The sequence below is a fragment of the Corvus moneduloides genome, chromosome Z, assembly GCF_009650955.1.
Source record: "Corvus moneduloides isolate bCorMon1 chromosome Z, bCorMon1.pri, whole genome shotgun sequence".
Lineage (NCBI taxonomy): Eukaryota > Metazoa > Chordata > Aves > Passeriformes > Corvidae > Corvus > Corvus moneduloides.
The window spans coordinates 36,339,175-36,353,710 of NC_045511.1; the positions used below are offsets into that span (position 1 = coordinate 36,339,175).

Genomic DNA, 14,536 nt, shown 5'->3' on the forward strand with positions numbered 1-14,536 from the left:
CCAATATCAATTCCAAAGCATATGTTTCTAGTCACAGTTTTTTCTATCACACCTGTACAAACACACATATACAGACACACATATACACACATACATATTTAGGCAACATTTTTCTAAATTTCTTTCCTTTTCCCCAGCAATGTGTCAATGTAATGAAATGTTTATGGGAAACATTTAGGAGAGCTGTGGCTTTCATTTTATCTTTTCAGGACTAATGATACTGGGTTCCTCTCCTACAAGGACCATCTACCAGTAACTGAAATTGTGATCACGGATACTGGCAGACCAAACTCGGAAGCAGCTTACAAACTGGGGCCTTTGCTTTGCCGTGGTGATAGTAAGTAACTGCTGTAGAGTTTTGCTAAACAACGATGCATTTTTTCTGCAATAACTTTTAAATGTTGTTTGTTACAAGCCTAAGATAGACTTCTCTGAAAATTTCATCCAGTTCTTTTTGGAATTAGAAAGAAAAAACACCATCATCCAGTGCGAATCACTGAAATTGTAAAAATGTATTTTTCATGACACACATCAATAGTAAAAACAAAAAGTGTTACAATAGTTTTCATACAGATATTTTGGTTTATGCAATTGTAATTAAGTTATGAATAAAGCATTACATGAAGGGGAATTCATAGCTGGTTACCATGTCTTGGGAGCTTACCCTTCACTAGCTATGCATGTTTCCATCACAAAACATTATGCATATTATATCCCTTCTGAATTTTTATGCAGCTAAGAAAACTATACCATGGGAGAGTAATTCAGTGTATGCAATATCTACATGCAAAATTTCAACTACATGTAAGAATTCAAATTTTATAAATTTACACAATAATTCTAGGTTTACATTCTGAATACGTATATGTGGTAACCAGAATAATATGTTTGTGCAAAACTGACACCTTATTGAAGATTTATGATGATACTTCTGTCTTCAATAATTTCCCTATTCAGTGGAAAAGAAAACATGTTTGGCTTCTGTTCAATAGTAAGGTATTACACAAAATTCTATGTCTGCTGCTGTTTGTAGTCAAAAACTAGGAATTAGTAGAAGAAATGCTATAAACTACCCAAAGAAAACTGAAGAAATGAAGGAGCCATATTTGATATACAATTGAGTAATTTATTACAATATTCAATTAGGTTAATTTCTTTAAATGCCATACTACCTTATGAACTTTCATGAATGTACCTGTTATTTATAATAATTATTATATTTAATATATATTATATAATAAGCATTATATTATTTTTAATATATTATTATTTATTATAATATTGATTAATATTTTTATTCTTTATGTGATTTTCCTCCTTCATCATATGATGTTGTGTTTGGTTTTCAAATTTCTTCAGCATATATGAATAAGAGAAATACTGGTAAAGTACCGATTTATACTTTTAAGCTCACTCAGGAAACGACATAGATAAATAAATATAAATTAGCATGTATTTATTTTTATGTCATCTCTGTCTTCTCAGGATAATTATGCCTGGAAGGTTTGTTAATGGATGTGGCTTTCAGCACTGCATTCTAATTTTCTTATGAAAATTTATAAGACTTAAAAATCCCATTGGGTTCTTTCATTTCATGAGTCTGACATCTGATTGTGGACTGATCATTTGACCTACATAACATGGGACTATGATGTAGTATTATGGTATAATTCAGAGTGAAAGGACCTAAGGAGATCAGCAGGATTAGCTGAGAGTTCAAATCTGGTCTCTCAGTGCTTTGTCAAACTGGTGCTTGAAGCACCAAAGGATGGAGCCTGTGCTGCTTCTCTGAGCAGCCTGTTCTGCTGCTTGGCTGTCCCCAATGAGAATTTCTTTTTACTTATATCAAGCCTGAAACTCTGTGTTTTCAACATACCCACTGTCTTTGATACTCACATGTTACACCAATGCAAAGACCCTGTATCTGTCTTTTTGATGGTTTCCCCCTAGGTTTTGGAGTCCACTATCATGTTCCCCAGAAAAACCCTTCCCCAGGCTGGAGCAGCCCTGTTCCTTCAGCCTGAAGGGCAGGACAAGTGCTCCAGACCTGAATATTCTCCACAATATTTGATCCTGTTTATCAATGTTTTCATTTGCTAGGGGAAAGGAAATTGGAAGCACAGTGTAGATGGTCTCTTACAAGTGTTGAATAGATGGAGTAACCACCTCCCTCGGTTGACTGGCCATGCTCACTCAGCCTGTGATGCAGCAGACCTCCATTGTGGCCATGGGCAATGAAGCCAGTGACAAAGACAGCAATGAAACAGAAACACTTAGAGCTTGTGTAATACTAATAACTGGGGGAGGAATTTGAATTCCAGTGCTCACCAAGTTCGCAACTACTATTAGTTACAGATGTGACAGATCTTAAAATATGGAAGTCAGCTAGCTTCCCCAGAGTAATCTCTAAAACAAGCAGACAGTTCTGACACCCATTGACCTCCCCGACTTCATTTGATGTTTGCTTAGTCTGAGTGATTGAATTGCTGCAATATTTCACACTGTTGATGAAGGATCACCGTATTTCTAGACAAGCTGTGATAGAGAATTCTAAAATATCATGAGAACAAGCATAGAAGTCAGTCTGAATGTCAGAGAAATATTCTTGTAATGTCATACAACATTACAGTATTTGACTTCAAAAAGAAGCGATTTTGAACTGAAATAAGCTCAGTGAAAAGGTTCCAGAATATAATAGTTATTGGTCATAACACAGCAAAAAGCTTGAAAAAAGAACATTGCTTTTGATTGTTAAATAATGCAATTTTTCTCAGTCATTTACATCATAAAGACAGTAAGAGAAGATGTCTTTAAGGAGTTAAGAACTAAAATTTGGGAAAACAACACAGAATTTCTGAAAGAAAAAAAGTAGTATCGTAGAATTTTGGCGTAAACCCAAAGTGCAATTTGTTAAGAAAACCACAAATTGTATGAATGTATATAATAAAATATCTAAATATAAGTTATTATATAATTTGTGGCATGTTATATATATTATATTTTATATAATGTATAAGATAGAAAATATTACCCATATTATGAAATTATCATATAAATATTTTATACCATGATATATAATGAAGTCCAGAGAAGGGCAATGAGGCTGATGAAGGGTCTAGAGGGTAAGTCCAGTGAGGTGTGGCTGAGCGAGCTGGGGTTGTTTAGCCTGGAGATAAGGAGGCTCAGGGCTGACCTTACCACTCTCTACAAACACCTGAAAGGCGGTGTAGCCAGGTGGGGGTCATCCTCTTTCCCAGGCAACCAGCAACAGGACAGGAGGACACAGTCTCAAGCTGCACCAGGGGAGGTTTAGGCTGGACATCAACGGGATTTTCTTCACAGAAAGTGTTGTTAAGCATTGGAGTGAGCTGCTCAGGGAAGCTGTGAAATCATCGCCCCTGGAGGTGTTTAAGAAAAGACTGGACAGAGCAGTCAGTGCTATGGTTACTTCACAAGGTGGTGTCCAGACAAAAGTTGGACTTGATGATCTCAGAGGTTTTTTGTAATGTACTTGATTCTGTGATACGTCCTACATAGGAAATTAGGTATATATAATGTGTAGACTGTATTAAAATTTATTATTTCCCCGTATATATTATATGTTATGTATTACAATAAAGAGTGTATGACTTAGTAGATTTTTTCCCAAAGGTCTTTATGTATCAGCAGTGGTTTTTATAATGAACATTTTCTTTAATATTCAGTTTTATAGTAATTGTAAAGAGCTATGACTTGCAGTAGTTTCTGAGTTCTACATATTAATTTTACTTTAGACAAAACTGATGAAGTTTAAACTCTCTTCCCAGGCCAAATTTGAAGCAGCAATTTGAAGCTGCAGAAAGAAAGCAGACCATTATTAAGACTTTTTTTCTAAGCTGAGGTTGTTGACACCCATGAGGGTCCCATTAAATATAATTTTAATGATGTTTACTTTGGGATAGGTGAAGAATGCAAAAAAATTGTCTAGTGGCAAATACCCATTTTTCAGAAGTGCTGTCAAACAAGGAAGAATAGATATTCTTGGATTCACAGAGTGATTTGAATACTCTTCAAAGAGATTATTGCTTATTTTTGCTTCTGTCGCTCTCCAGAACTAAATTATACACTTGTATTTCACAGGGGATATCCTTTATTAAATAGGTTTTTGTTCTATGTGACAGACGTAAGTTTTTCAGAATAACTGACTAACATGCCATGTAAAAGCATGGGGGAGAAGGTTTGCTGGTATTTATAATACATTCAGTACTTCATTAACTGACTCGAATCTAAAAGATCATAAATTCTCATTGCATCAATAATCTATTCCTTGTAGGACATTTACTTGGAGGAAAAGAAAATTGTTTATGCCCTCAGAAAAATAAAGTAGAGCCATGAATAATTTGTTGAATTGAATTGTCATAAACCATGCGCTCTGCTGACTGAGTTTCCAGGTCAGAGTTACTTATTTGGGTACATGACTAAAAAGTCATGTATCAAATGCAGTCCAGCAGAAGTTGCCTATTCATTGTTGCATATTTTTTATTTTCACTCTTTTATTTAACATTCCATTACGGTACTTGGCTTCTTTATTTTAGGTTTTAAGGATTGATCTCTTCAATGAAGTATGTTATTTACAAGAAAACCAAACCATATTTGTCAGAGCAAGGAAGGAAAGAGTAGCCTTCTGTAAGAAAAAAACCAAAAGCAATATAAATATAAATATAGTTTATTTTATGAAGTTTTAAAGTTAAATTCAGATGTTACTGATTTTTTTTCATCATTTGAGATAGCTACCTAACTATATTTATAAGATGCTAAGGTACAATTAAAATACTAAAGATATTCTAGAATAATATGGCCATTTAAAACAAAAAGTCAGTAGTATTTGGTGACACTGAGCACCATGCATATGAGTAGCACTCACCTTCAAAATGCAGTACTGATTTATTACTGATGCATTTCTATAATCCCTTTCCTGCTCTGCAGTACAATATGTTTAATAAATTGTATGGTAGGACTGCTGTTATCACATTGGAAAATATATCTAAATATAGTGAAAGTTAAGATTAACGTATATCAACTGAGCAGGGTTACAGGAAAGGTTTTGAAGCATATGAGGATGAATGAAGTCTTTGGTACATTAATAGATAGAAATGGCCTTCATCAAAAAAGAAAGACTTATCTCCATTATTTTTGTCCTTACTGAAGTAAAAGCTAGATATTGAATAAATTCTAGTAGAGTGAGTTAGTATGAGTAGGGTGAAAAAACCCGACCCTTCTCTGTTGGGTGTTTTTTGTTCTTGTTCTTTTCATTACAAGAGTTGAGTGGACATATTCTGATTTATTACTCTGAATTTCCAGTAAGTATTAAGACATATAAATAAATCCAAAATACTGAAAGATAGCTAATGTGCTAAAATTATGTGTATTAAATGGGTAATTATAATCCGTCAGTATCAGACTGATTCTTGGGCCAAAAACAAAATTGATGATATAGATCTTAATAAAAAATAATACAAGGATACTACAATGCATTGTAAAGATAATATATCATTCAGCATGAATTTACATTAAATAAAGGTAAATGTAATAGTGGTGAAGGGAGACTGATAGACTCTAGTAAGGTATTTGATAGAGTATCATATACTTGGCTGAATTAAAGGTAAATTCAACTGCAAAATGACAGTGCAAGCATGTATTTGCAAGTAGATAATCCATTCAATGTGAGTTCTCTGTTTGACATTTAAATGAAAAAAGAAAAACCAAATAGTATGAGCTTTGCATGTAATAGAGACTAACTGTATTAGCCAATCGTAAGTGATACCTTCATTAAAGCGGCACAGTAAATTTCTAATTTAGCAAAAATAGTCTGTTTCATCTCTCTTCAGTACCCTGAGAAATCAGGGCATGTCTTTTACTCTCAATAGCACAAATATCTGTAAACTGTCTGTTCACTTCTTCCGCCTTATTTAGCTTTATATAAATTATTAATTCATATTTGTCCTAACTGCAGTCTAATCAACCTTGTTTTGGTCCTCTTTGCAGCTTCCTGCATAATTAAGAAGTTTAATACAAGTCTGTCATTACAGTTTTACAATATATGAAGAGAATATAAGGTTAAAGGATAGCATTAAAGAAGTTGAGGTTCATTTTTTAGTGAAAGCCTTTAAATCTCTTTGCCGAATTTGGGCATAATCTGAGGTGAGATGTTAAACTTAATGGAGTTTCCTAGAGGAAGAAATTTCAAATAATGTTCTTGAAAGCAGGAAATAAAATCAGAAAATTATTTAATGTTTGGGATTTGAAGCTAGACTGTATATGGATACATATATATGCACAAACTGACAGTAAAAGCATTTGTGAATTTTCCATAAATTGACATTTTTTAATGGAATCAATTGAATATTTTTCCTAGACTAAATTCTCTTTTTTGGACAAGAATTGATTCAGGGAGTTTATATAGTCTGTGTCATACCAGAGGTTGAACTAGATGATCACCATTGTCCCTTGTGGTCTTTTATCTATGGATCTTACAGTTAAAAAAAAACCCCAAAGTACAAAATATATTGTTCGGCAACATAAGTTCTTTATATTCTCTGTCTCAGCACTCATTGTCCCTGCTGAAAGAATTAACAATGTAACAATTATCACAAGGAACTGATACAAATGACGAACATTTCAGTTTTGAGTAGGAACTTGAAGAGTGCTACAAATTGCAATTTGCACAATTGTTTTGAGAGGGCTAATTTATCTGTCTTGTTATTATCGTCCCTTTTACATTTTATAGTTTCAAGTTGGCAAGACTACTTGATATATGCCAAAAAATTATGTAATTTATTCATAAAAATTACTTTATGTATCATTTATAACAAATAGGATCCTCCTTTTTTTACGCATAGGAAGACTGCAGTCTTACTGCTTAGATAAAATGCTAAATAATATTGATTTCCTAATTGCATGGTGTTTGGCAGTTCCAGAAAACTAAATGGGAGACTGTGAGCCAGATGTCACAAAGTAAAGAAATTCTTTTCCCAACCTGATTTACAACAGTGTAAGATACTTTGTAATATACTTTCCCTAAGTCTGTATTTAACCTTCTTTATTGATACAGTATCTTTACATTCATAAATCACACAGTTCTCAGCGCTAACAAAAAGAAAAGCTAGATAAGAGAAGGCAGTAAATTAAGAGAGGAAAAATAAAACTTCCTATCCCTACCCTCCCAAGGACTCCATTTTGATTTACAAAGATCATTCAAATGCTTCATTGAAGCTAATTGTACCATTATTTTACTGGACTGTTACCACCACTATTGTCTCTCTTCTAATTGCTGGCAATGTTGTACCAATTTTGTATAAATTACGGTATTAAACTTCCTATTGTGTTTGAATTAGTGGTAACAGCCAGCCCATTATTTTTAAATAGCTGTGATATACTTGAGTCATAACTGTTGTGAAGTTTGCTCTCTGGGAGCCATGACCTGAAACAGTTGAGGAACATGGGCTGAAAACTGATCCCAATATGTAAGGCTGCTGCTTTTGGCTAGTGGTGCTTTTCACAGGTTGGTAACTTCAAAAAGCCCATAAGGCAGCACAGGAGAGTGAGGTGCAAATCTACGCATTCCCTTCCCAGCCCGAGCTATCTGTTCACAGCTGCCTAACCATGTAAAAGTTGTCCCGATGGCTGCTTTAATTTGTGATAGCTGGCAGTACTCCTAAGTGTCAAAAGTCACAATGAGCAATTACCAGAATTTGTGTGAAAATCCCGTCATGCTGCTCTTCTAGGTATGGGATCCAAATCCTTACTAAAACTGTTAAAACTCTACTGGAATGAGGGAATGGACTTTAATGTTACTTCACTGGCCGTGGACTAGGCCTCTGTATACAGTGTATTATAGGGTTTGATTTTGCAGGGAAGAGAGAAATTTTCTTTTTTTTTTCTTCTGCCTTCCCATCCTAAAAGCAGAGCATGGCTGGAGCAAAAATTACAGTTTTGCATAACTGTTAGAGCCAGACCATAACATTATCAGGAGAATGTGCAGTGAGCTTGATCAAGTAGATGAAAATATTAAATGCCTCATTTGGTTTAGAAAGCAATATAGCTTAATAAAGAAATACAGGTACATCTGTAAGGTTTCAGCAATAATAATAAGGTACTTCTAGTTGAACACTGTAAATGAAGATTATGTCCTCATTAGAAGAGGGTGATATTACAGATGTTACATCAGCATTTTAATAATCAATAACAAAATCTAGCAAATTATGATTGAATGACAGCTTAAAAATATATAAAACCAGGAAAATATCTATGCTAGTTTATTCAATTTTGCGATTTATTTCTTTGATTTCTTCTACAGTAATTACAAGGATATTTGTCCTACATTCTTTGAGATACCTGGTGAATTACGCTGTATTACAATGATAACAAGACTCTTTTCCTTGTTATGTAGAATTGTATTTAACAACTCTGATAGTTCTAGTTTAAACTATAACTAATCCTAGAGTTGCTAAGGTTGGAAAAGACCTTTAAGATAAAAAAGTCTGTCAGCCTTGCACCACTCCTGCATTCACCACTGAACCATGACCTCAAGTGCCATATCCACAAGCTTTTTTTGTACGCTTTCATGCATTGTGACTCCACACTGGGAAGTCTGTTACAATGCTTTACAACCCTTTCAGTGAAAAAAAAAATTGTAATATTTAATCTAAACTTGAGGCCACTTCCTCTCATCCTGTCACTCGTAACCTGGGAAAAGAGACTGGACTCTACCTTGCTACACCTTCTTTTCAGGCAGTTGTAGAGAGCAATAAGGTCCCCCCAGTTCTCCTTTTCTCCAGGCTAAACAACCACAGCTCCCTCAGCCAGTACTATTATAATGTAGGTGTACTTCATCCATAGCTGCTATGTTTGTTTACTTCATGAGATGATGCATCCGGCCAAAACTGAACTTTCCAGCTGACATGAAATTCATTTCGTTTCCTGTTTATTGGTTTTTCATTGCCTGAGCTGAGGACCTAATTCTTGATAAAACATTATTTTGCATTCCCAATAACGCCTACTTTTTTGTGTTATGAGCTAACTGGGAAGCTTCTGTGGATGTTAGACTCTGAACACTGCAACCCCTTCTTAGACCTGGGCACTTTCCTTTGTTTATCAGTTATAAAAATTACGCTGGCAATGTTAGATAACACTGTATCATCCTTTCCTTCTGATAACCAGGAACATTTTGGAATTCAGCTTCCTTCAACACAGAGACATCCTACCTGCATTTCCCCACCTTCCATGGAGAACTCAGTGCAGACGTCTCATTTTTCTTTAAAACTACTGCTTCCTCAGGAGTGTTTTTAGAGAACCTGGGAATTCAAGACTTCATAAGGATAGAGTTACACTGTAAGTAACAAGACTGATGGCATTTTTGTTATTATTATTATTATTATTAAAAAAATCAGATTTTATTTAATTTAAAGGGGGACTATTTGAAAAATGTTCTCTATTTTTATTACTTCTACTACCAGATCTTTGTCATTATCCAGAAAAATCACAGCACTAAGACTGTACAAGTATCCATTTGAAGAAATTTTCTGCCTCAGAGGTTTCTTAATCTAAGAGCACAGCAATCAGCCCCTGACTGCTCAGACTGTTTCTGCTTCTTGTGTTCAGTGCATCTCTGCTGCCAAATTCTTTCACTTCAAATTTTAAGACCAGGCAGTATATGTGGCTGCTGGGAGATCACTCATTCACCATGAGTGACTCAGACCTTCTGTGGCACAGTATCCTAAGTCACACATTCTCATCTTTTTTTTTCAATTTCGTTTCATTTTATTTGTGAAGACACAAATTCTTAGACTTACAAGCAGAAATAATTTTTTGTTGCGTAAGAGAGAATTAAATATCCTACTAAATCCAACATAAAATGACTAATGTAAAATGAAGCCTTTATTTTAGTTGACTCAATGTATTACTCTTACATTGCTCATTATTAAAAGGGATAGTATTTCAAAGGGTGAAGCACTTTTTCATTAGGCTTTTGAATTAATTTGAAATGTCACATTAATTGAAAAGTCTTATGCTTGCCTGGTGCCTCTGAGAGTTCTTTAGGATACTTTTTACCTTGGGATTAGACAGTTCCTCATTATTTTCCAAATCAGTTTTGTTATCAGACTCCAGTATTTTCCAGAGAAGAGTACAAGTAGATATGTATGTTATATTGCAAAATACTGCTATATAAACATTTTTTATATTTTAATAAAAATTAAAATATTATGCTTTCTCAGTTTTTTGTCCATGTTAATGTCTTATGTTAATGAAACAAACAGGAAAACATCTATTGTGTTGTTCCATAGGTAGTTAAATTATAGAATACTGTGTAATGTTTAATGAATTTGTTTTTCGTCATCTCAAATTATAGTCCTGTATTTGAAAACCACCCTGTTTTCAACATTGTTTTTGCCATGTTTTTTGGCAGTATGAACTGCCTTGTGTTAAAGTTCTGTGAACAGTTTAAAGGACAGCAGCATTGTAAACTCCGTGTCATACAATACAGAAAGTATACTGGATCAGCACTTCAGTGAAGGCTCTCTGAAGCAATGATGATAGTCTTGTCTGATAAATGACTTTCCATTTTCAAAATAAACAGTTAAATCATGGAAGCATTAAACGAATGCTTCTGAGAGCTAAATTTATTCAGAGATTTGTCAGAATACCATAAGTCTTTCTTCAGAATAATTGTATGCAGACAGACTCATGTCACTTGTCCCATTCATTCATAAACACAAACTACTGCATACTTATGGGTTTTAAATGGCTTTGTATGAGTAGGGAGGTATGAGAGAAAGCAAAAGGCTGAATTAGTCTGTAATTTCAGCATCTAAAAAAGCAAAGTTATCTCATTATTGCTTAGCATATAGAGATATTTCTTCACTTCCATAAACACCCTAATTTGTTGAGTAGACCGACCTATTATTTTTTTGTAGGTGATGTGTAAATTTTATGGAGGGTTGTTTGTAGTGGACCCAGGATTGCCTGTTCTTATTGAGGGAAGTATCAACCAGAAATAAGCAATATATATTTCCACCAAGGGTACCTTTCTCAAAAAAAATCAGCTTGAGCATTTCATATGCTATAAGATGATTTAGATTTCATCATCCTATAAAAACACACATCCTTTATAATAATTGTGAATGTAAATTCCCAATGTACACTTGATGTTCTATTAATATTTAGTTTCACATAAATTAATGTATTTTATTTGTGTAATCATAAATAAAAATCATGTAAACGTCAGATGCCACTGTTTAAGATGATGATGTAAGAAAATGTTTAAAACTTGTTATGTCATTAACATTTTACATTCAGTACTTGGGGTGACTGATTTTTTCGTAATACTTTATTGATTATTCTCAAACTTTATATCTAATTCTTTTATTTATGGAGTAGTGATCTTTAGACCTTGAAGTCTAACTTCAAACGAGAAATTTCAGGTCCAGAAACTTAATAGGAAATGTGAAGCTTAGAGCTGTTCGGTTGGTTTTATGAAGTTATAAACACTGCAGTGCATCTTTGTATGTATTCTAGAACATTGTTGCAAAAATGGATGTGTGCATCCTAACTGTATTTTAAAACAGAGATTAAGTGAATTGTTCAAAGAAGATACCTGGTCCCTTTTTTTGTTTTGCACTGAGTTATAAAACACTCGTTGAAGTTTTTCCTGATTTCCTGCAGAAGTAGTGGTTGAAAGCAACAAGGACAATTCAACTCTGAAGAGAACACTTCTATTTACTGATAGGACCAAAGGTTATATGCTCTAGCCAAAGGTCTGGGTATTTTACATTGAGTGCTCACTGAGGGTTTATTTCCAATGAGTTAAACAGAAGTATAAAGTAGGGTTGGAAACACTATGGTGTATTGATTTGGTTGGGCTTCTGCAGTTGCTTTGGAAGTAGTTAAGTACAGTCCAGTATGCAACTGCTGGTGGCCTTTGCCCAGATTTGTAACTTACTGTTCAGGATGAGTGGAATTCAACTGTTTCCTTTATGGAAAATGCTAGGATTCTGTAGCATATTAGTTGGTAATGACTTTCTGCTTCTGCACATGATGCTCACACTGAATACTCTGGATGGTTCTCTACGGCTGTTTTTTCTGTTAGTCATTTTAGCCACAGCTAGCCACTGACCACTCTCCGTGATTACCGGCAACTACATCTGCCACGCCATTTTGAAAAATCTGTCGCTGTGCTCCGCCTATGTTTGAATGCACCAGGGTTACAAGAGTTCCTGCAATGCTTGGATAGTTTTTAAGTAACACCAATGTAGATAGGACCCAAAAAAATATTCTTGTGCTGGAAGTGAACTCCTTCAGATGCATTCTCTTCTGCTGCCTAAGAAATGACCAAAGTGCTCTTTGCCTGTATCCTTCGTTGCAAGATAGCAAATTTTAGAACCCATTTTCATCCTTCTACATCCCTTGGCATATTTTCTTATAAACCCAAAAATTCTTTCAAATTTGCAGTGCCATTGCTATTAGCAAAAATATTTATAATATTTTAGAATGTTAAGTGATTATATTTTTCACATTTTCTGACATATTCTGGTTAGTCTTCAGACAATACAATGGATGACCATACACTCGTTGTTATTTTGGCCTTCATATGTAGAACTTCAGCAACTGGTTCCCTTTTTCAAGACTGTATTAATTTTTTAGTGGTACTAACATAAGTCATTATTTCAGTGTTATTTCAAAATCTTTATTATGTGTTTTCTTGCCTTTAAATCTAAACAGTAACATTATTTATCAGACCTGTCATTCTGATATGCTATTTAATAGGCCCATTCAATGAGTTCAAAGCAGAACTTTCAGGCTTAACTCCAACAGTATCATGAAGATTACAAAGACCTCTCTGCAGAAGGTAACATTCAGTAGAAATTCTTTTTAGCCAGTCACATGGACTTTCAGTTGCTTTTGTTCTCCTACTGTGTGGGTTTGGTTTTTTTTTTTCCTTTTATCCCTCTATAAAGGGAGAGTGAGATCTCAGCTTTATCTAACTAAAGGAAATTTATCCTAAAATTCATTTATTTTACTGAGGAACTGTTTTTAGACATTAATTATTTCTTACTATTATGTAAAACTGTTGATTTTTAAGCAGAAGAGGTAATTTATCACAAAAGTCATTCTGTTCATAAATTGACTGCACAACACACTTTATTTTATTTGGTAAGTGAAATAATTTATGTATTTCCCATTTTGCTTTTCTCTCTCAGGTTCAACTGCTATAGTAAAATACTTTATATCAACAAGAGTTAGGGCTTAAGGGATTGCAAATGTGTGGTATTATTCAGTCTAAAGGCTGGCCAAAGTGGATTTAAACGTTTTAAAAGGCCTAATATATTTTTAAAGAGTAAAAAAAAGAAAGTAAAAATACTGCATGGAATATTTTTTCTAGGTCAGTAAATTCCTCTTAAAATGTTGTTTGAAGCTCATCTAATTCCCTTGACTCCTAATTTTTTTGCTTTTCTGTCAGAATTCAATGACATAAATGGGGAAACATTTTTTTGGATCCCTGGAATTTTTTCAGACCTATAATCCTTTAATGAAATCCTTTAAAATTCAAAATTGTGGCTATCTATTGTTTAGGGATTACTTTTTTTCATTCATGATTGTATTTGAATATACGAAAGAAAGACTTTCAGAGAGAATACTCACAATTTTCAGATCTTCAGCTGTCTGGCATATTCCTCATCTTTTTGTTTTGACCTGCAACGATTGAGTTATGTTTTTCTAGGCAAACTATAAAACTGAGTATAGTTTAATAAAACTTTATAAACTGAAAGTTGCTTAGAGAAAACCTCAATTTAGATCATAAATTTATAAATTACATCAAAATTTTCCCTCTGATATTCGTAGAGACTATATGCATAAATAACAAAGGCAAATAGACTGTAGAAGATGCTGGTTGGATTATAGTTGTGATAATTTAAATATAGTTAACAATGACAATCGGTTAGTGTATAATCAAGAGATGCATTTTATCCAAACTGAAAAATCGCAAAGCTAGCACGTTTCAGTGTTTCTTGACAACTATGCTCTCTAGGGGTCCACAAACTGATTGGTTTCCACGTGGTGCATAAATCATTGCTCTTGCTGTCATTGATTGTGAAGAATGAGCTGCAGGCCCCTGAAGTAAACTCTTCCTCTAAAACAATCAGTCTTATTCCATGAAACAGTAGGCTAAACCTTAAAGTAACTTGTTCTGCTATTAATTATTTTGTGACCCAATTAACTATGAAATAATTTAAATGTCTGTTACTACTATCCCCCTTCTAGCTCCATATGAAGTGGTTTTTTCATTTGATGTGGGAAATGGACCTACCGAAGTCATAGTGCAATCACACAATTCTTTAAATGACAACCAATGGCATTATGTGAAGGCTGAACGAAATGTCAAAGAGGCTTCCTTACAAATAGATCAACTTCCTCAACGATCTCACAGTGCTCCACCTGATGGACATATTCGCTTGCAGCTCAACAGCCAGCTTTTTGTAGGTAGGCGCTCCACAGAATA

At 34.1% G+C, this 14,536-nt stretch overlaps 1 protein-coding gene across 2 annotated transcripts in view; it reads left to right on the forward strand.

Moving 5' to 3' along the window:
* Nucleotides 1–14,536, forward strand: part of LOC116438193 (contactin-associated protein-like 4) — a 216,899-nt gene that overhangs the window by 176,336 nt on the left and 26,027 nt on the right. For both annotated transcript variants that reach the window (XM_032096912.1, XM_032096913.1), the window contains 3 exons: nt 210–337; nt 9,199–9,369; nt 14,299–14,517. In XM_032096912.1, coding sequence (XP_031952803.1) covers nt 210–337; nt 9,199–9,369; nt 14,299–14,517 — 518 coding nt within the window. The remainder of the gene's footprint in view (nt 1–209; nt 338–9,198; nt 9,370–14,298; nt 14,518–14,536) is intronic.